Here is a 20769-nt window from a genome sequence, read left to right on the forward strand (position 1 = left end):
GCCAAGGGGAAGATCAGAGTATCTGTATCAAATGATTCTCTTTAAATGCCTCTAATGAGAGGAGTGTGTGCTACAACTAGATTTTGATCAACGCATTTGACCTATTAACCTTCAGGAGAAAATGTTTTGATCTTTATGCTGGTGTTCTATCATGAATATTTATGTGACAAAAAAGACAAGCACCCACACACACATATTGTGCAGTTCTCGTGTTAACGTGAAAGCAGAGGTTGGGGGAAAAGAAAAAAAAAAAAAGCTAAGCTGCTTCCATCGTTGAGCTTCAAGTCAAAGTGAAACAGGGAACGATGTCGAGGTTTTTTTATTCTTGTGCTTTCTAAGAATATTCACTGTGCTCATCCACTTTCACACAATACGGCTGACGACGGAGCTCACTCTGAAATGCATTACTCATATTCACTCACTATCCGCTGGCTTATCTCACTATAGACCAGGTGTGATGTGTGAAGACTTGACGAGAGAATTTGAGCTTCTCCTCTTTCATGTTGTCCTCACTCACTATCTAGCGAGCAGGAGTGAAAATACAATGCAGATCAACAGGGAATTCAGCACAGTGACATTTCCTCCCGAACAAACAGCGTGATTTGTAAGCTTGTGTGTTTTTTTTTTCCTCATGCGCTGCTCCAGGATTTCATGTGAGGTGACACTATTCATAGATGTCGCTTGATGTGTGACATATCACACTGTAGGATCAAGGAGGGAAAGATGCAAGTCAGAGAAAAGTTAAAATGTGTGTCATATTTCTAAAATCCTTTCTTTCTGAGTGAAGCCAGAACTGTTAAAATGTGCGCTGACCTATCTGCTTAAGGCTGGAGATATACTTGCTTTTTAACCACGCGTTCACGTAGACAACTGGCTGCGTCGTGAGTGGAATTGTTCACATACTTGCCTATATACTTTGCGTGTTATTGGAGGATTCAACTAGAGGGTACACCAGAGAAATAGGGATATAAATAGAACTTTCTGATTTGCATGATGTAAACAATAAACATAGCAACACTCAAGGAGGTTTACTATTAATTAATTATTAGTTAATTCTGAGATCACGGTAGAAAAAGCGACAGCCCCCTAAATCAAACACATCCTGACAATGGCAAGTATGTTTCTCTCTTTCTGTGAGTACGAGAAATTGATGACGAGAAACACCAACAGTATTTTGTTATTATGTCTGGAGATGATTGATGATTTTCTCAGATTAGCCTGCTGCTGATGTGCCTTCTGACCCCTGACCCTGTCACATCTCCATACTGCTCCTACTGTTCATATGCGTATTGCATCTTGCAGACACATAGAGTTAATTTCTGAGGACATGCATAACCAACCCTCCAAAACGCAGGATATGCGAGGCAGCCATCATGCACATGTGAACATGTAGTTAAAAGCAAGTATATCTCCGGCCTCACTTCACTGGGCTGCAGCTTCATATTTCACTTTTTCTATTAAATTTCAGTTGCAGTGGTCCTGCAAGCCTCTCCGAGCTATCATAATGGCCTTTCTCCACTTTTTCACGCTGTCTTCCCACCTCTCTCTATGTTTCTCTCTTTCTCTTACTCCATCCTGTCCTTCTTCCTTTTTCTATCCACCACTTGATTCTTCTTTCTTTGGCCCACTCTGAGATTAGAACAAGAAAAAATCCACTATTAAAAACAGAAAAAGACCTGTTGCAATTGATCATTCCTGGCTTAACCTTTTTCTGTGTCCTGACTGAGATTAGATTCAGTTAAGCCAGAGGGACCACAGTATCATGCCGTGTGTCTTGGGGCTATGGCATTAGAGCTGCTAATGAATGAAGGCACTGAATGAAGAGTCGGCGAGGAAACAGATAAAAAGAAAGTCGTGATTCAGGAATGCAGCGACGAGGGCCGAGGCAGAGTTCACCCTCTGGGAGCTTGTTACACTGTGCCCGGGTCTCCAGGGTCACAGCAAAAGCAATTAGATCAGACATCAATGAATGAGGGAGGGAGTGAGGAGAGATGGAGGGCGAGTAGAGCAGGAAACAGAGTGGGTAGAAATCTCTATACAGTAGCTCCACGTTGAACAGAGACTGTAGAGGCAACAACGTGGGAGACAAGGGAGAATAGACAAGAAAGGATACGAGGCCATTAATAAGGCGTAAGGCGGAGTGAGATGAAATGAGAGGACGGAAGGAGAAGAGAGGAGGCAACAGAAAAGACGAAGGAGGATGAAGCAGAGGTGTGGGATGTGATGGCTAAGGCATGGTTCACGCCAAATGAAAGGCCTTCAAGAGGCAACAAGCTCCCAGCCACCTTCACCCAAACCCCACAAGGCTCAGCTGACATGAATTAGTCATCTGCTCACTTTCAATGATGTACAGAGCCTGTGACAAAAGCCCCGGATGGGCATGGTTTGCATACTGAACATTAAAGGAGAGGCGATGCTACAGGAGATAATGGTGAGAGGAGCATTAGGATGCAGAGCGGAGAGCAAGGCTACAGTGTGGCAAGGTGGAGAAGCTGCTGGTGGTGCTATTGAAAAAAGGGGCCAAGGATAGCCAGTGAAAGGTGGGATGAAGAGGAGAAAGGCTTTGTAGAAATAAACATTAAACAAAAGATGAGGAGGGAACAGAAAAAAGGATGGAGGATGATGAAATAAGGATGCAGGTATGCGGGAGGAGGGAGAACTGATGAAGTGATAAAGTAAATGTATAGGATTCATTATGATATGGGGTGAGATGCAGCAACTGAAATAAGGTTGAAGACCAAAGGAGAGGAATGAGAAGACTGGAAGGTGAAAGAAATGTGTCAGAAAATGGGAGAGCAGAGACTCAGGAGACAGCGGCTAAGCGGAGGAGGAGAGGAAGCAGGGAGTACAAGATGACAAAAAGGAACAGTAAGCTGAGGGGAGGGTTAATGAGGAAGATTTGAACAATAACGGAAAAATGAGTAAGAGGAGGACGTGTAATAGGGTGAGGAGTAAATGATGATGACACAAGCGAATAAGGCAGAGAGGAGACAAGTTGTCTCTGCTACCACAGAGGAAGAAATATACTTGTAAGAACGTTTCAGATGCATAAAACAGTCCAGAGAAAGCATTTTGTTATAGTTATGTAGCAAGCTAATATACAGCTCAAGGCCAGTTTTTCCAATAAAATGACAATAAAACTGTTTCCATGACAACTGAAGGACTGCATGTTTAAGCGATTAGAGTAACCAGCAGGCAGGAGAGAGAGGATCGAGGGAGCGAGCCTCATCAGGGGTCAGTGTGCGTTTGGCTCACTGTCACCGCGCTGTCGGCACAAACAGCTAGAGGTAAACAATGAAACTGTCACTCGGCTCTCTATCTCATTCTTACAGTCGCACACAAACAAAATCAAACTTGGTTTGGTTCTTGGCATACCCGGGATTTGGTGGAATTTGTCATCCTTAAGCACAGAGTAATACACACATTTTCTATCTAAATTAAATTACTGGACGCACACAACCGGACCTTGAGGACTTTGCTCAACCCCAAACCATCCTTTTCATTTAATTGAATTATTTTGCCAGCCAACTAAAGCTGCCTGCCAGAGAATTTAGCCTTTGTTCGACTCCACACTGAAGGATAGGAGGCTGAATCATAGAAAAAGAGTTGGTCCTGACTGATACAACGCATCCTCTGACTGAAAGAGAGGAAAGGTTCATTTCTCCATCCCTGCATCGATGTTTAGTACTTGTAACACCGAGTAACAATTTAATAATCTCTCTGAAACACCTTAAAGAGTCAGATGTAGCTATATATTTTTAGACCATCAGGAGAAAAACATACAGTAATTTGCGCTACTGATACTTAATTGCTCTTCCCTAGGACTTTGCAAGAAAAAAAAAAACTCAATTATGTGACTTTGAAACCATGGTAACCACTATATTTTGCTGATTAACAAAAGCATTTCCCACAGACTAAACATATAAATGAGGCACAAGGGTATGACAACATAAGTAGTGTAGATTAAGGTGAAATACTACTGACTGAGGAGCCAAGATTTTTTTTTTTTTTTGGAACATTTTTATTTCCTGAAATTAAATTTGTTCTTAGCCCTAATGGCCCAGCCTCTGCTTACTGACATTACAAAGCTACACACAATATCAGCTTACTGAAAATTATTTCAGTTCTTAGAAAGCACTATGGCCTCATTACCACTCACTTCTGAAAAGCTGCAATTAAAATGAACATACAGTAGTTCATTTTATTACAAAAATATTTATGTGCACTGACTAGCATTATTGTAAAGCTTTAGTGTTTTTTTAATACCGCTGAGAAGTTCTTGGATGATAAAAAGTATTTAAGTATTTATCAGAGGGATTAAATAATATCTGCACTGTACTGAAGGTTAAGATAATGGACCTTTTTTTTGAAGGCCATGGTAGTGAAGTGGCTTCCTCTTCACCTTCGTCCTGACAGAGAAGAACTGTAGTGAGTCATAAACATCTCCGAAAACTAGCAAAGCCTTTTTAAAAATCCTTCCGTACATGGTCGGTAATATGGCCACTTGGACAGCCTTCACCAGTGTTTGAAACATGAGGGTAAAAAAAAAAAAAGATCAGCACTTAGAACATCATTGGGCCAACAGCAGAATACTGCTTCTAACTTTGCTCTATATGGCATTTATAGCTCTTCAACAGCACAGCAGGCTGTTGTGTTATGTATTTAGTGTGTGTGTTTTGTTGTAAAACCAGAGGTTAAACCTAGACAAAGCCTAGTTATCAGCCTTTAATCCCAGCTCACTCTTTGATTAAAAAAAAAAAAGCTCATAGAAGAAGAGCTATGAGCCTTTTTCCAGGGTCATACTGTAAATTAGATAACATTCATGGTTTTTTAAGATTTATATATTGTGTACTTTATGTCATTTTGTATTATTTTCCATTTCTCATGTAGTATTTTTGACTGGCTGATACTGTAAATTAAATGTTTTTTATTGATCAAAATTTGAGAGTAATATGTCATGTTTTTCGCATCACATTCATCTACATAAATGGATCCAGACGTGAATTACAGACATGCAATTATCGTAACACCTTGTTCCTTATCCTGATAGATCAATGACTGTTTTGAATGAATCCAACAAGCACTCTGGTTTAACGTCATGAAAATGCTGTCTATAGAACATAGTGGACTTCCAAACACCTTACTGTACCATGTCCATACACGGCAAACTGGGGAAACTCTACAGTGAGGCTCAACAAGGAGATGTAGGGCAAGAAAGGGGAGACAAAGAGAGTAAGGGGCAACCAAGTGTTTGTGTGTGTGTCATTATGCAGAGTGTGTTGTTTGTGCTTGTGTAAATGTGTCTCTCAGAGGTGAAACTAATCTTCTTTTATGCAGCACAGCCAGAGGTATCCCGGCAGCCAGGCAGCAAGAGGAAGAATAGTAACAATACTTGAGAGAAACAGAGGTCCATATTTATCACAAAGACTGCAGACAGTCTTCCAGCCAAACAACATGTGTAGCGCTTCTCTTTAGCTAGCTGATCACAATGGAGCAGGAACAAAGACGCTGCTGGGAGAATGGCTGTAGGTAGGTACACTAGCACAGTGCCGACCAACACAAGGCCTCCTCTCATTCCCGCTCCTCACACGGCCCGCAATTACACGGCTGTCAAGCCACACAAAGGGAGCAGGGAAATAGAAATGGATGATTTTCAAGAGAAGAGGGCGAAAAAGAAAGAAAGTAAGCATGAAATATATAAAGAAAAGCGGTTGAAGGTCTAGGGAGAGGTTGAAAACATAAAAGGAGGAGGAGGAGGCAGCAGCAGCGGTGACAGACGAGACTTCAGACTTCCATGGCTGTCTTCGGACTTAATGAAATGGAAGGGCGGAGCAGCACAGAGAAGGAGAGCAAGGCAAGACGGGGGTTTATACTTCTGAGGAGAACGCTCTTGCAAAATGATTCTTGCTGTAAATTTTCTTTACATCACCCATAAATCCATACACAAGTGTAAGGAAGCAAGGTCTTGCTTCCTCAGACGATGTGCAACGCTGAGTTTCTGGAATCCTCTGGACAAAAAAAAAAACTTTAAGACTTCTTTCATTGGGCTAATATATATTGATATAAAATATCCAATACCTCAAAAGAGCCCTTTAGTAAGCAAATACTCCATACTGAGGAAAAGCAACAATCTTAAAATGAAACAAGACAGGTTTTATTGAATGAGAGGGAACATGTTTATTGCTTTTGAAATTGCTGACCCTCTGATAATGTGCGTAGATTTGGACTATTGTTCTGTTGCTTCTATTGGGTATAATCAAAATTGTGTTTAAAAAAAAAAATCAGGTCTAGTCTTCTTTTCTTTTGAAGAGATCATTTGTTGCTACAAATTGTTGAACATTACAGAAAGTAGAATAACTTAGACAATTCCCCGAGCTAGATAATCTTTCATAGTAATCATCACATCCTTTTTGCTTTTGTCAAATTTAAGGTTTGACAAAAGCTTAAATCATTTCCTTTGACTGTTATAGATGTCGTAATATTGAAAAAATAAAAGGGAAAGAAAAACAATCTCTCCAAAACATTTTACTTTATGTCTTTCACTTTGTGTAATTCAAAATACATTCAACAATAAAATATGTTATAAAACAATGAAAATGTGTTCATTCATCCCTCACAGTAGAGAACATTCACACACAAGTTCCCACTTACTACTGTTGTTCTTTAAATGTTTCTACGACAGAGTCCATAGAGATATCCCATACTTGTTTATTGTTATGATAAGATTACAAAATTATAAATCCAGAAGCCAAGACTATAAAATACAGTTTTTATCTGTATCTGTTTGAGTGTGCATGTGTGTGTGCGCGCTTCTGTGTGTGTAAGTTCCAGCCGTCTGAATCGGGGTCTGCTTCGGCAATTAGGGCCTGGATGATTTCCCAGGCTAGCCTGCCGTACCCACTGCTCAAATGAGAATCACATTCCTATTGTGCTCCACCACCGTTAATCATGTTTTGAAACAACTCTGCAAAACGGCAGGGCAATCCAGCAGCTTGTCATCTGCCTGCTCAAAAATGTGCCGATGGGGTCATAACTGGAGCCATAAATGCCTGTCATCCTCTGCTTTCCTGTCCAACCTGTGCTTTTTGTTTGTCTGGGAAAGAAGAGGCAAGCATTGAATGAGCATAGTTTGCAGGCCAACAGAAACACTAAGGGCCTTATGTGTGTGTCTTATTCTCAGCGAGGATTGGGTTTTGTTCTGGTTTTTTTTGTTTTTTCAAGTATACAGTAATTGCAGGGTAAACACATGTAATACTCTACTCTGGCAAAAGCTTCGATATACAGTTGTATGCAAAAGTTTAGGCACTCCTTGACAAATAACATATTTTGGTGATTTTTTTAAATTGAAAAGATGTAAATACTCCATGATATGGACAAAAAAACACAACATTTTCATCAAACATTCATGCATAGTTACTTTTTATGTCAAAATTGAACAAAAATTCTTAAAAAAATACAAACATCATTGTGGCATGTGCAAAAGTTTGGACACCCAAAGAGTTACAAAGTCTCATATTCTTTTTACAAGGTCTAAGACCTTGATCAGCTTGTTAGGCTTGAGGCATGTCAACAATTATGTAGAAAATATCAGCTGGTGCCAATTTTAAAGCTTTACAAATCTAGCTCTTCAAAACTTGTGGGAAAACTCAGCAACCATGGGTTCCTCTAAGCAGCTGTGTAAGACTCTGAAAATGAAAGTTATTGATGCCAACAATGCAGGAGAAGGCTACAAGAAGATAATAAAATGTTGTCAGCTTGCAGTTTCCACTGTGCAAAATGTAATTAAAAGATGGCAGTTTAGGGGAACTGTGGAGGTCAAGATGATATCTGGAAGACCAAGAAAACACTCGGAGAGAACTGCTTGTATTCTGGTCAGAAAAGCAAATCAAAACCCTCATTTGACTGCAAAAAAACCTGCAGAAAGATTTAGCAGACTCAGGAGTGGTGGTGCACCGTTTCACTGTGCAGCAATGCTTGCACAAAGAAGACCTTCATGGAGAAGTCAGAAGAAGAAAACCTCACCTGTGTCCTCATCATAAAATCCAATGTCAGAAGTATGGATCCATCATGCTTTAGGGTTGTGTTGCAGCCAGTGGTACAGGAAACATTGCACGGGTGGAGGATGGTCTCGCATAGGCAGACCTATCTCCACACTTTGTTTTAGTGCTGGAGAAAGGTCTGGCTGCACCCATTATCATTCTGCTATAGGGGGAAAAAATGCTCTGGCTTGTTTGTATTTCTTTAAACCAATCACAATTGTCTTAGCGGCCCTAAGCCCAGGATACAGCAACGGTGCCCTTGCAAAATAATGTCCGGGGGGAACTTGTTTTGGTGGAACATTTACATGTGGGGAGACGAACCCTGGTATTAAAATGGCTAAATCCCTCCAAAAGAAAACGCCACATAAAACAGAAAAAGACATATGCCAACTACATGATACAACTTTTATTGATAAAAAAGACAAACATAACTTGATTATTGGTGCCCCAGAAGTGAAGCCTGCCTATGCTTTAGCTCTGGAGGAGTTTACTGGACTCCTTAAAACCACAGACGATTTAATAGCTGTATGTAGCTCTTGTAGAAAATTATTAAACCGATATCACAGAAGCGTGTGAAGTGGAACGGATCAGTATATTATGATAATAATTGATTTTGCTAGTGTCAAATTGCACACAATATAGTAATGTTAATTATAGAAATTAGCTGGATAGACGGTTAATCGTAATTTGCTATTACCAGTGGATTGCTGTATGTACTTCCTCCACAGCAATCCCTACCCCTCACTCTCGAAACGTGGTCATTTGCAGGATGGCTCTCCATCTATCTTTGTAATGAATGTTTCAGGAGTATACAATGGAGTAATGGCCAACAGCTATTTTCTCATCCTTGTCTGGATCTTGCCCAGCCTACACTGAAGCTACCCTTCTTGACTGCAGGGTTTTCACCTGGTCCTCCATTATCATAACCAAGGGGGACACTACCAAAACTAGGGCATTTTCACACCATGTGTCTGTGTTTACTCTCCCTAGCTCGCTGCAGATGATAGGCCATGCTTGGAATATCAAACTTCATCCATTTTCAGCGTGGAGGTTGCTAGCTTGGAGGTTGTTGTTGTTTCCCGTTGCGACAGGGATTTTGAAAATGGTAGCACGCAGATAGAAGATGGGGGGGGGGGAATTCCAACTGAAATAGTCGGCCAATGGTAGGCTTATATACACAGTCTATATGCGGTGAGTCAGACTAGGTGGAGGGATGAATAGATTCCACTAAATACCAGCAAATTCTGGAGACAAACATCACACCGTCTGTAAAAAAGCTGAAGCTGAAAAGAGGATGACTTTACAACAGGATGATGATCCTAAACATACCTCGAAATCCACAATGGACTACCTCAAGAGATGTACACAGTCCCCTGACTTCAACATGATTGAAAATCTGTGTGTAGATCGTAAAAGAACTGTGCATGCAAGATGGCCCAAGAATATGGCAGAAATAGATGCCTTTTGCAAGGAAGAATGGGAGAAAATCCCAAATACAAGAATTGAAAGACTTTTAGCTGGCTACAAAAAGCATTTGCAAGCTGTGACATCTGCCAGAGGGCTTGTTACTAATTACTGACTATTTAGGCTATGTGTATGCCCAAACTTTTGAACATGCCCAATGTTTTTTTTTTTTTTTTTTTTGTTCAATTTATGACATAAAAAGTAACTGTGCCTTAATGTTTGCTGAAAATATTGTGTTTTATGTTCCATATCCTTGAGAGGCTGTGTTTATATCTTTTCAATTAAAAAAAATCACCAAAATATGTTATTTTTCAAGGGGTGCCCACACTTTTGTATACAACTGTAGAGACAGGGTGAGTCCTGTTTTGAGCAAATGATCATTTAGCAGTTCTAGAGGTTTACATTAAATAATACAGAGTTCAAAACTGCATCAGACGTCTGGAGATATTTTGACACAATCTCACCTGTAAACTCTTAGCTGTTATTACATTCATCGGCCAACAATTTCACCATCACCAAAAACAAAGTGTCACTCACAAACCAGTCGATCTGTCTATCAAAAGCCATAGGGGAAAAGCCAGCTAAGCACTTTGTGAGGTTAAGTGGCAGTTATTCACTTGAAGCTCACCCAAATGGGCAGCCTGTTGCCTTGCCAACGCTGACGGGCCTCCGTGATGCTCATGCACAAACAGCATTTTAAAGCAGCTTCGCGGTTGCTAACGGAAACCAAACTGGCCTGGCACAGCTCACACAACATGGATCTCTGATAGCTCTTCACTCTGTTGCATCTAAGCGGCTTCCCCCCGAGGACATGCAAGTGAGATACTCACCTGTAAATGAACAACTTGGTTCTGTAAAGCAATGCCATGCCCTTATCTGCCTCTACGGTCAGTCCACTGCAGCCATAACACAATAAATAACTCAGGAGAAGATGAGCACTGCCCCGTGGCAGATGGCGATAACGCTTGCAGCCTCAGGTCTGAGTTGACACAGTGATGTCTGTGTGTGTGTGTGTGTGTGTGTGTGTGAGTATGAGTGCAGGAGACAAAGTTAGTAGAGCTCTGCCCCTGTGAAACAAACAGTCAGGTTAGAGATGGTTGCCCATGATAGATGACACTGTGGGGAATAAAAGCAGTGGATGCATCTGCTTTCTGGTGCCTCACTTATTTATTGAAATATGCAGTCAGGTGGCAATAGAAAAAGCTTCAGCTTCACACTGAAAACTCACAATTTACAGAACACATATTGAATACTTTTTGTTTGTACCATTTTAAAACACAGAAAATGTGGCATTGTGATCACAAAAGAGCTTCCATTTTGGTTTCACTGCAAAAAAAATCTTGTTCAAGCTACTTTTGTCTATAATTAAGTCCTTGAATTATTATTTTATTCAAACATTTGAAAAAAAAAATCTGCCAGTGCAGTTTTTCAAAGAAAATCAATTTATTTTTTTAGTTGCTTTTCAGAAGGTATTTTGCTTTTATTAGATAGTGAAAATGCAGATACAGACAGAAAACAATGGGTGCAAGAGAATGGTGCGACATGCAACAAAAGGCCCCAGACTGGGACTGAACTGAGAGCGTTCCGGCTATGCATCTTAACCCCAAAAAAGTATTTTCTAAAATGTGTTCTTCCAAGAGAGGGACACTCATTTTTCAGATAACTCTTTATAGGAATTGGTTTTTACCAGAAACAGTTCACTTCATACATCACCGGAAGATTCTTTCACTTATTTTGAGAAAATATGGTTTTCATAACTCAATCACAGACAGATATTAATTGATTAGATTACTTCTTTTTTTTTAGGACACTGAAACAAGCTGCTATTTCACTGAAATCCTGTCAAAAATATACAATAGCATTTTGCTATGATTAAATATGATTTCTCCATAGACAATAATACAACCAATAACTACCAGCTAATAACAGAATCTTGTTTCGGGCACTAAAGGAAACAGCCAGTCTGACTGATAAATTGAGGTGAGCATGCCCCTCAGGGCTGCATATATCCTAACTGCTCTGCTCCATGTCCACATGCGGCAAGAGGTGAACTATCACAATGTTTACCAATAGGCCTGACACAGTGGCACACAGTAACACACAGTCTACACCCTCCACCCACTCAGCCATGGCTAATTGCTCTGCACTTTGATTACCGCCATCTATTTTAATGAGAGCTTCCCAACGCAATCTCTTCCGTGCGTTTTCTCTGTCAAACGCACATCTGCAAACACAATACACACATGCAGGACTGTGCGCATGCCACATAGACACCAGAAGAGAAGAGAAGAGAAGAGAAGAGAAGAGAAGAGAAGAGAAGAGAAGAGAAGAGAAGAGAAGAGAAGAGAAGAGAATAAATACTGTGTGCCATGTTTGTCCCGGTGGCAGGAAATTGGAGGGTGTTCATTGGGCTAATGGATATGAAGAGGAAGGGAGAAGGGGGATGAACAGAGAAGGAAGGAGGGAAGGAAGGAGGGTGGGTGGGAGGCCACTGAATTATACCACAACAAATTCTGTACAATGGCCCAACAAGTCATATTGCAGCGTGTAATTTCCTTGCTGCTATGATAGAGAGAGGGATACTTCAATTAGACAGACTGGCTTTAATTACGAAGAATTTGCCTCATAAGTCGGCTCCTGTTGAGAAAGAATGAGCAGTTGTATTTTAGGTGCTACTACTCACTGCTGCTACTCCGCTGGATGGACTCAGACTCATTAGGATCACTAGTTTACCAGCACACACCAGGATGACAAAGCCTAATCAATGGACTCACACTGTTCAAAAGATTCAGGGAGAGCAGAGACAGTTCATACAGAACTGGACAAGGTTGCTGATCGATGGTGAAAATGTGTGCTCTTTTCCAGTGCAGCTTCAACTCCTCTTCCACTGGCTTTTGTCATCCTTCACTTTCTTTTGTACACACTGTTGTTTCTGTCACTGAGGTTGTTACTCCTCCTCAAAAGTTACAGTACTTTATATTTTTCTCTTGAGACTGAAAAGACATGCTACAACAGCCTGTGACTAAAAGTGTGCTTCACAGAAAGAAAAAAAACAACCCCTCACAAGCAGAATGTATGTACATCAAGAGCAAAAGAAAGCACAGGAGACCAAGACAAGGAGAAGACAGGAAAAAGAGGAGGAGTGTTAAAGTAAAGAGTGCATAAGAGGGAACTGGGCGAGACAACCGCATTGAAACCACAGCTATGCCAGATCACAGCGTCACACTCTGTCTCATCATTTTACGAGACGTTAGGTCGTCCATGAAACTAGTTCAACATGTCTAGTATAACAATCATCAGTACCACACACACACAAACCCGCACACACATACACATACAGTACACACAAAGTTGGAAAATGATGTGCCGGCTAAACAGTGCTCCAAATAATAGCAAGATGAGGTCAGAGCACTGCTGGTAAGTCAACTAGAAAAGGTAAAAAAAAAAATAAGTGCAACATATGGACAAAATGTGTGTGTATACAACATTTCAAAATGTAATTTAAAACACAATAAAAACCCACTTCTTGACAGCTTAAATGGATGTGGAGCTGTGCCTCGCGCTGGCATTTATGACTCTTGATTCTTGACCTCTGACTGATGTCTGGAGACCCCTCATTGACCTGACCATGACCCATGTCTGCCACTGTCTCCATAGCAACATGTGCCAGAGTAACGCTTTAACACTGTGTTGCTCTATCAGCAGCCTAAAAGTGTGAGAAAGGTGCGATTATACAAAACACTAGACTATGAGTTTCTGCTTACAGTTTCTAACAACCAGGTTTAATGATACCATTCCTGTATCCTAACACCTACTCCTACTCCATATTATCACTGAATTGCCTTGTTTGATTTATAATGCCTTCCTATTCTCTGGGTAGTATTATCATAATATTAAAGTATCACACCTTACCAATAAAACACACATGGTGCATTACAAATAAAATCCACACATATAAAAATAAATAATCTGTAGAATGGAGGAGAGGGCTCCAGTATATACTGTATAAACTAGCTGCTAATCCAACTGTTCCCTCCATGGGGACATTAGAGAGAAAGATCCTAATGAGAAACTGGTGGCTAAATAACTATGATGGTAATAACAGTGGGAGCGTCTCTCGGAGCAGGCATTTGACTCTAGTGACACATAGCCATTAGGTATTCATGAAAACAGATGTTGCTTGGCTCGCCAACTCATTGGCCAAAAACACCCCTCGAAAAAGCCAGAATCCTAAATGAATTTCCCAACGGGAACATGCCGTTTGATCCCATGCCAAGAAAAAGTGAGGAGATTTTCATGGTATAGGAGAAGGATGAGGAGGAGAGGAGGGAGGGAGTGAGGGAGGATGAGACAAGAAAGAAAGGGAGAGTGGAGTGTAGTTTATCCCCCCCTGCTTGAAGTTGCTGTCTTCTCTGCTTCACAACGCCTCTTCATCACACGGCCTCATCTCTTTCTCCTCATGTCCAAAGATGCCATCTTTAGCATGGGCTGAAGAAACAAAATCCTATTAGCTTGATAGCAAAGTGAATTTGTTGAAGCAGTCTCAACCAGGCGATGCTCTAGTGGCTTATCACTAGCTAAGCAGACAGAGCTTAGGCGAGAGGAGGACAGATGAGAATGGGTGAGGAGACAGAGAGACGGGGGGGAGTTTACGTGCTTTTATGTACATACTGTATAAGTACTGTATAAGTAGTATTCATTATAGTCTTTTTTTTTTTTTATCCTTTCATGCCGCCAAAAAAGTCAGGAAATTTAACAGTTTATTTTTGATCTTCAAAAAAAGGAGAACATCTGATTTTAAAAAATATTATTTGTCTCACGAAACTGTAATGTTGTGTTTGTTTTTACTTTAACTTCAGGGAGATTCAGCAGCACATTTGCATTTACTCCCCATTCTTCTCTTCATTCTCTATTACTGGAAACATTTTCTGAGCTATCGACATCAAACATGAACCTCTTTTACTGATATCTGCAGGGACCAGCATCCAAACATGACAACTTGTGTGTGTGTGTGTGTGTGTGTGTGTGTGTGACTTAAAATTGAAAAAATATGCTACTATAAAAAATACATAGCTTTTTTATATGGATATTTTTTGGTAAAAACCTCAAACAATACTTTTTTTTCCTTTCTTAATGTATTTTCTGAAATTCTGTGTATTATATATTATTACTTAGAGTATTTATATTGTCAGTATTGTTGTTATTTGCTGTGTATGTATGTTTTAATGAGCTGCCAGGGAAGCCAAAGACTATTTTACACCTTGGTGGACAATAAAAGTCTCATCTATTTTATTCTATGCTATGATTACTGTAGAAGAAAATTACTAACTTAAATAACTCTCTTTCCCCTGCTATAAAGAGTGGTATCAATTCATCATACTCTTTTTGTCTCTTCTTTTGTCTGTGATCAGCTTTGTCTTGGTACAGGAGTCAATAAGCAGTACATTTACCTGAAAACATGAGGGAGAGGATAAGAAAGTAGTCTAAGAGGATAGGGAACCAGATGTATTGCCTTTGTTCTCTTCCCTTCACATAACAATTGATATTACAGTCATCATCCTTACAAAGATCTTCTCTTTAGTGAGCTGGCGAATTGACCAGGGCTGGCGGTTTAGAGAGACAGAGGAAGGAAGACAAAGTAGAAGAGGCACAGGCTTTAATAGACAGTGTTGTTGATGGATGTGATTATATCCTCTTCATGTTGCCCCTCCATTCTCTATAGATTCCAGATGATAACAGTCCTTGGACCCTTTCTTTCTTCCTCCACCAATGTTTTTCTCTAATCCTGTGCTTTTCACCCCTTTATTTCAACATCTCGTCTTTTTCTCCTGTCTGTCATTTGGCCTTTCTGTTTCTGTTTATCCCCCTTTCTCTCTTTGGCCTTGTTTTTTCTCTCTGTTCTTCGCTCTCTAAACCCTGTGCACTTTCTTGGATTCCATCCTCCCCATAACACCGGCTTCTTCTCACAATCACTTCCCCTTTACCCTCCTCATGTGCTTCACAAGGAGCCAACAAACCACATCACATATCTAAAACTCTCCCCCCCTCTCTCCTCTCTAACAACCCCTCTTCTATCCTTACTATCTTTTTCTCTTTACCACTGCCTCTCATCCTTTCATGGCCATCAGCCCAGCGCGCCTACTTACAGTTTACGACAGTGTTCACATTTCCTAAGAAAAAACACCCCCCGATGGGTGGTACGTGTTTGCCTCGAAACACATTAGCAGTGTCGAGTAAAACGCTATGACAAATGACAGGAGACTAACAGTGGGGATCCTGGCGGTCATTCAGCCAGCCAGCAGAAGCACTGGAGTGCGCTCCACCACAACACTGAGGCTCAAAGTGTAACCAATCCTCCAACGCCATACAATATCTGCCTTAATCTTACTCAAGCTCCGCTCATTACACACTCAGCATGGGTCGGAGACAGGCAACACGGGGAGCTATGCGGCTGGGATTTGTACGCCAACTGTGCGCGAGTTTTTGTGTGTGTGTGTGCGTACACGCAATGATGTGGTATCGCTATCGCTGCAAGATGAAGCCACAGTAAAAGGGTGTGTAATACGCCACGACACTCTACGCAGATCAAGTAGATTTATAGCCCGTATCATCCCCTCCCATAAGAGACAAAACCATAGAGAATGTTAATTTCCACCGCCATAAACAACCATAATAAGCATCACACTGACATGTGAGCATGTTTGCATGCCTGTGTAAGAATCAGCATGCTGTGATACATGCAGTCAGCATACATGACATGCATATGTGTGTGCCTGTGTGCCTCAGTGTATGTATGAGTAAGCAGTTGTGCACGTCTCCTTTTTACCTCATTACCACAGTACAAAAAAAAAAAAAACCTAACCATGCCTTGTTCGCAGCCTCTGTCATGCGAGGTGATGTCATCTAGAGTACATTCGGACAATCTTAATTGTGCGGGGCGATAATGCTCCCTCATAAAAACTAACATATTTCAACCCGCAATAACACTCTCTGTAATCCAACAACTTTTCAGCGCCCTCCACTATCCAGCTTACATTCAAGGACGGGCGGAGAAAGGGCTGTGCCAAAAAGCTAGAGAGCTGATCTGAAAAACAGAAGCAAAAATCTGAAAAAGAAGTTTTCTGCACAAAGACACACACTAGTATGCAAGCAAAAAAAAACACTTCCTTGCATACATCATTTTCTCACATGCTTAAAACAACTATGCACACACACACGTATACAGAAACTCTCCAAAAAGCAGCAGACTGGAGGGTTGGAGTGGTACGGCTCCCAGTCTGCCAGTTCAGTTTTATGTCTCGGCTTTGATACAAATCCACACAGCATGGGAGCCCACTCCACCACCTGAGGTGTGTGTGTGTGTGTGTGTGTGTTTTTATGTATATGTGTGTGTGTGTGTGTGTGTGAGTATGAATGTCAAATCCACCACCTGTTTGTTAGTGTAGAAAGCCAAACTCCATCCACTTCCAGAGGGTGCACTCGCACAGTGTGTGTGAGTATTTTCACGTGTGTGTTTACGTGCACGAGTCCTGCATGAGAGTGTGTATCTGTGGTGTGTGTGTGATTCATTTTGTTTTCCACATGAAGCTGTTTCTCATTTATCAATTCGGGGAGGGACGGCTATATGAGCCGAGGGTCCCTTCCACTCCTTCACAATGAAACCTCACTAGGCTCCTTTCCTCTTCCAGCTCACATAACCCACCTTCTGGCCAGATCAGGTCATACACAGTGACAAGAAAACCACAATGAGAATCACTGGAATGAGCCAAACACATGCTATGAGTATTCAATTTCTAGCTAAAACCCTGTGTGTATACAGTATACAGTGTGTACACTTTAAAAGTATTGTTTTTACTCAAATGTTAAGATTCCCCTTTTCTCTGCCAATTTTTCTTTCACAGCAAAGTTTGTGTGAGTGATCCAATGTCTGCACTGACAGACATAATCATATTTTGCTACTGAATTCATCAATTTATGGCACTTTTTCTAAAACTCTGGATTATATGGTTCTGTTAACATTGTTCAATCCTGGCATGGCTGAGGTATAACCGCCGTGAGGTGTGTAACAAAGACAGATGGTCAAAAATAAGAAAAGTCAAGAAGAAAACACGTTGAAGAAATAATGCAGTGGGACACCTCTGACAGCTGTGGGCCAATCTATTCCACCACATGTCCTATAACCTAAACTTTTCTCATTTCTTATGAAACCCTGCAGAGAGAACATGACAAATGCAGCAGAACAATGTTTTATCTCATCTGACATCCCGACAACAAGGAAATAAACATAAGCTGACAGCCAATCAGATCGCCCATCTGCTGGTTTGCCTCGCAGTGGTTGGATCGTGCGACAAGTGGTGAAGGAATAATTTCTGTGAGGGACACACCCCAGAGATTGTGAGTGGGGGAGCTGGGGGGGTTGGGGGGATGAGGTAAAGAGAGAGAAAATAAGCAAGATACGGGGAATTTGGAGAGAGTGGAGTGGGCAGCCACATGGCAACTCCAGGCTATTTGATTGGTGGAGGCATGCGGGCAGCCAGGCAGGGAAGACCAGGAAATGTAATTCAGGGAGGCTGTCTGGATATGACATCTTTGGGAGCTATTCAATCTGCAGCCAAACCCTCAAGTGGCGCCTCGCCTGGCATGGTGGCAGGGAGGTTACAACTGTGAGCTCACTGCCTGTCAACCCCACTACACCCTCTGTGGAGGAAAAGATACGACGGAGAGAGGAGAGGAGAGGAGAGGAGAGGAGAGGAAAGGAGAGGAGAGGAGAGGAGAGGAGAGGAGAGGAGAGGAGAGGAGATAAGAGGAGAGATAAAGGGCAACAGAAATACTACAATGAAGGAAATATATTTATATACTGACAATGTAACTAAAAAAGGTGCAGCCAAGAATAAACAAGATTTAAAAGGAGTGGGTGAACGTCTGAAAGGAAAGGCGGAGGAAATGCCGAGAGAAGGAGGCACAATGGGACTCAGCTGAAGCTCTGGAGAACGAATGGGAAAAAGACTGAGGAAGGAAAGGCGGAGTGAGTGAGAAAGCGATCCAGGCGCCGGCTGTGGTTCTTCTCTGTCAAGCATGGCTCATAGAGGGTAGTGATAATTGACAACAGTGGCTGACGTTCTTCCCCGGACCACTCTATTCATTATAGAACCAAAACAATCTACCCCCACCCCCATCACCATGCCTTAAGAAGTACATTAAGCAACGGTACTTCATGGCTTCATATTAGTGTGATACTGTACAACTGGGAGCAATGTCGAGGGAATATAACAGGCAATGTTCTTTGGGTCAAAGGTGGCGACATTCACACGCACGATGCAGTTTCAAAAATGTTTGGAATATCTGACATGAGCCACATATTTTGAATTTTTGACTTTTTAGACATGCGGCTCAAGTAGTGACCGTATCTAGTGCTTACATGGTTTGTATTCAGCATCCAGAGGCAAACAGTGAAAGTCAAAACTGAAACATGTAAGATGGATTCTCTCTCTAATGGCCATTAGATGCAGGCACACCACCATAACAACAAACAAATCATTTAAAAGGAAAACCTCAACATAAAAAGTCTCTAAATTATTTAAGATGTTAACTATCTTCACTTTAATGTATTGTTGTTTGTCTTGTGTCCATTATAATAATGGCATATTGGTGTAAATTAAGAATATGTGTTGTGTTGCTCCAAGAACATATCGAGGCTTAACTTAAGGAATATATTTAGGAGTGTGTTTGCTTGATTGACAGGTGTGTCAACCTGTTACTCTAGTAATGTTACCCTCAGCTCAACCCAGGCACAACCCCAGCTGGCAACTCAAGGTTTCAAAAAAAGTCCTTTCATAAACATACAGGTGACCTCACAGACTGTGTGTGTGTGTTTTGTCTGTAGTTCAGGGTAATATACTCCAATACCAACCTTTTTACACCATTTTATGGAACAAAAAACACCTTGCCAACATACTCATGTTCCCTCATTCTGAGCTTCAACACAACGCACCTGGATCATAGAGCAATGACATCATGGGAGGAAATGGGAGCTAATAGTTCAGATGCTGCCATTCAGTTTCATTCCCTGCCATTCATATCCCTGCTTCCCTGCTGTCTTCCCTGCTGGTTTCTGAGTCTAATGGCAGTTTCTGAAGAATCTTATCAGTCAAGTTATGACTTCACTGTCTAGTCCTCGCCACTCACCATTCAGCCTCGGGAGGTAGACGATGACAGCTCACTACTGGATACATGCTCCAAAAATCTTTTATCAAGGCCATTCATTCATACTTGCATACAGATACAGAAATTCAGAGACGCACAAAGGCGCACAAACAGAATCACTCACCCTCCCTCCCTCCCACACAGAAACACTCATCTACCATTTCATCCCAAAGAGACTGTACACATTCAAACAAACAGAGGAGACGGTTATTGTCCGAATGCAATTATCTTGTACTGTCCATCTCCTTGACTGCTGTGGGACAAAGGGCCCTCTGTTGATGAGGCTAGCAGCGTGTGAATGGGAGGTTAGACATCCTTGGCCTTTTCCATGGCTGTGGACATTCAATCTGCCATCCACACATCCCAGTGGATCTGATAACACTAAACAAACCCCAGAGAGAGAGAGGGAGAAAAAGCCAGACGCTAATGGCTTCAGTATTGTGTGTAAATCCTCTCTTATCTGCCTGTTCTCTGTGTTAAGAGAATGGTCAAGGGCAGTGGGATAGAATAAACTCTATAACCGCAATGTTGTCTGCCAGCGTTCACCTCAACGTAAACAGTTTAGAATAGGGCATAACCATGCAAAGGCGGATTGAAGAAACGCACTGTGAAATTCCATAAACGATACACACATACACACGTAAACACAAAGCTTGCTAACCACACTGATGCCAGAAAAGGCTGACCTGGCATTAGACTGGAGCTAATTATTCTCAGCTTCTCAGATTCTCCCATCGGAGTTGTCTCTCTCACACACACACACACACACACACACATGCACACTAATTGTTGTGCTGATTCTCTCTTTAGCACTGTCTTGTCTGCGTCTCGTGGCGGCAGAACAGTAAGAGGGAGAAAATGAGAAGAAAGGTAAAAGGAGCGAGGATGGGAGGAAAAGAGAAGACATGGTGGATTATCCCCCTAATCCTCCCATCCCATTATAGGGGGGGAGGCTCAGCTCCTAATACATTAAGAGTACAGTAGGAACCTGCTTCTCTTTCTTCCTCTACCTCTCTCACTCCCCTCCTCCTGTTTTCTTTTTTCCACATCCCCTATTTTTTGT

The 20769-nt window shown here is 41.5% G+C and overlaps 1 protein-coding gene across 2 annotated transcripts in view; it reads right to left on the minus strand.

Annotated features, from left to right (window-relative positions):
• Positions 1-20769, minus strand: part of fbxl17 (F-box and leucine-rich repeat protein 17) — a 239313-nt gene that overhangs the window by 72525 nt on the left and 146019 nt on the right. The window contains exon 9 of one of the 2 annotated variants that reach the window (XM_067612937.1): positions 1541-1629. The exons of the other annotated variant lie outside the window; for it this stretch is intronic. Coding sequence (XP_067469038.1) covers positions 1566-1629 — 64 coding nt within the window. The 3' untranslated portion in view covers positions 1541-1565. The remainder of the gene's footprint in view (positions 1-1540; positions 1630-20769) is intronic. 2 annotated transcript variants of the gene reach the window in all.

Source organism: Thunnus thynnus, chromosome 2, assembly GCF_963924715.1.
Source record: "Thunnus thynnus chromosome 2, fThuThy2.1, whole genome shotgun sequence".
Classification (NCBI taxonomy): domain Eukaryota; kingdom Metazoa; phylum Chordata; class Actinopteri; order Scombriformes; family Scombridae; genus Thunnus; species Thunnus thynnus.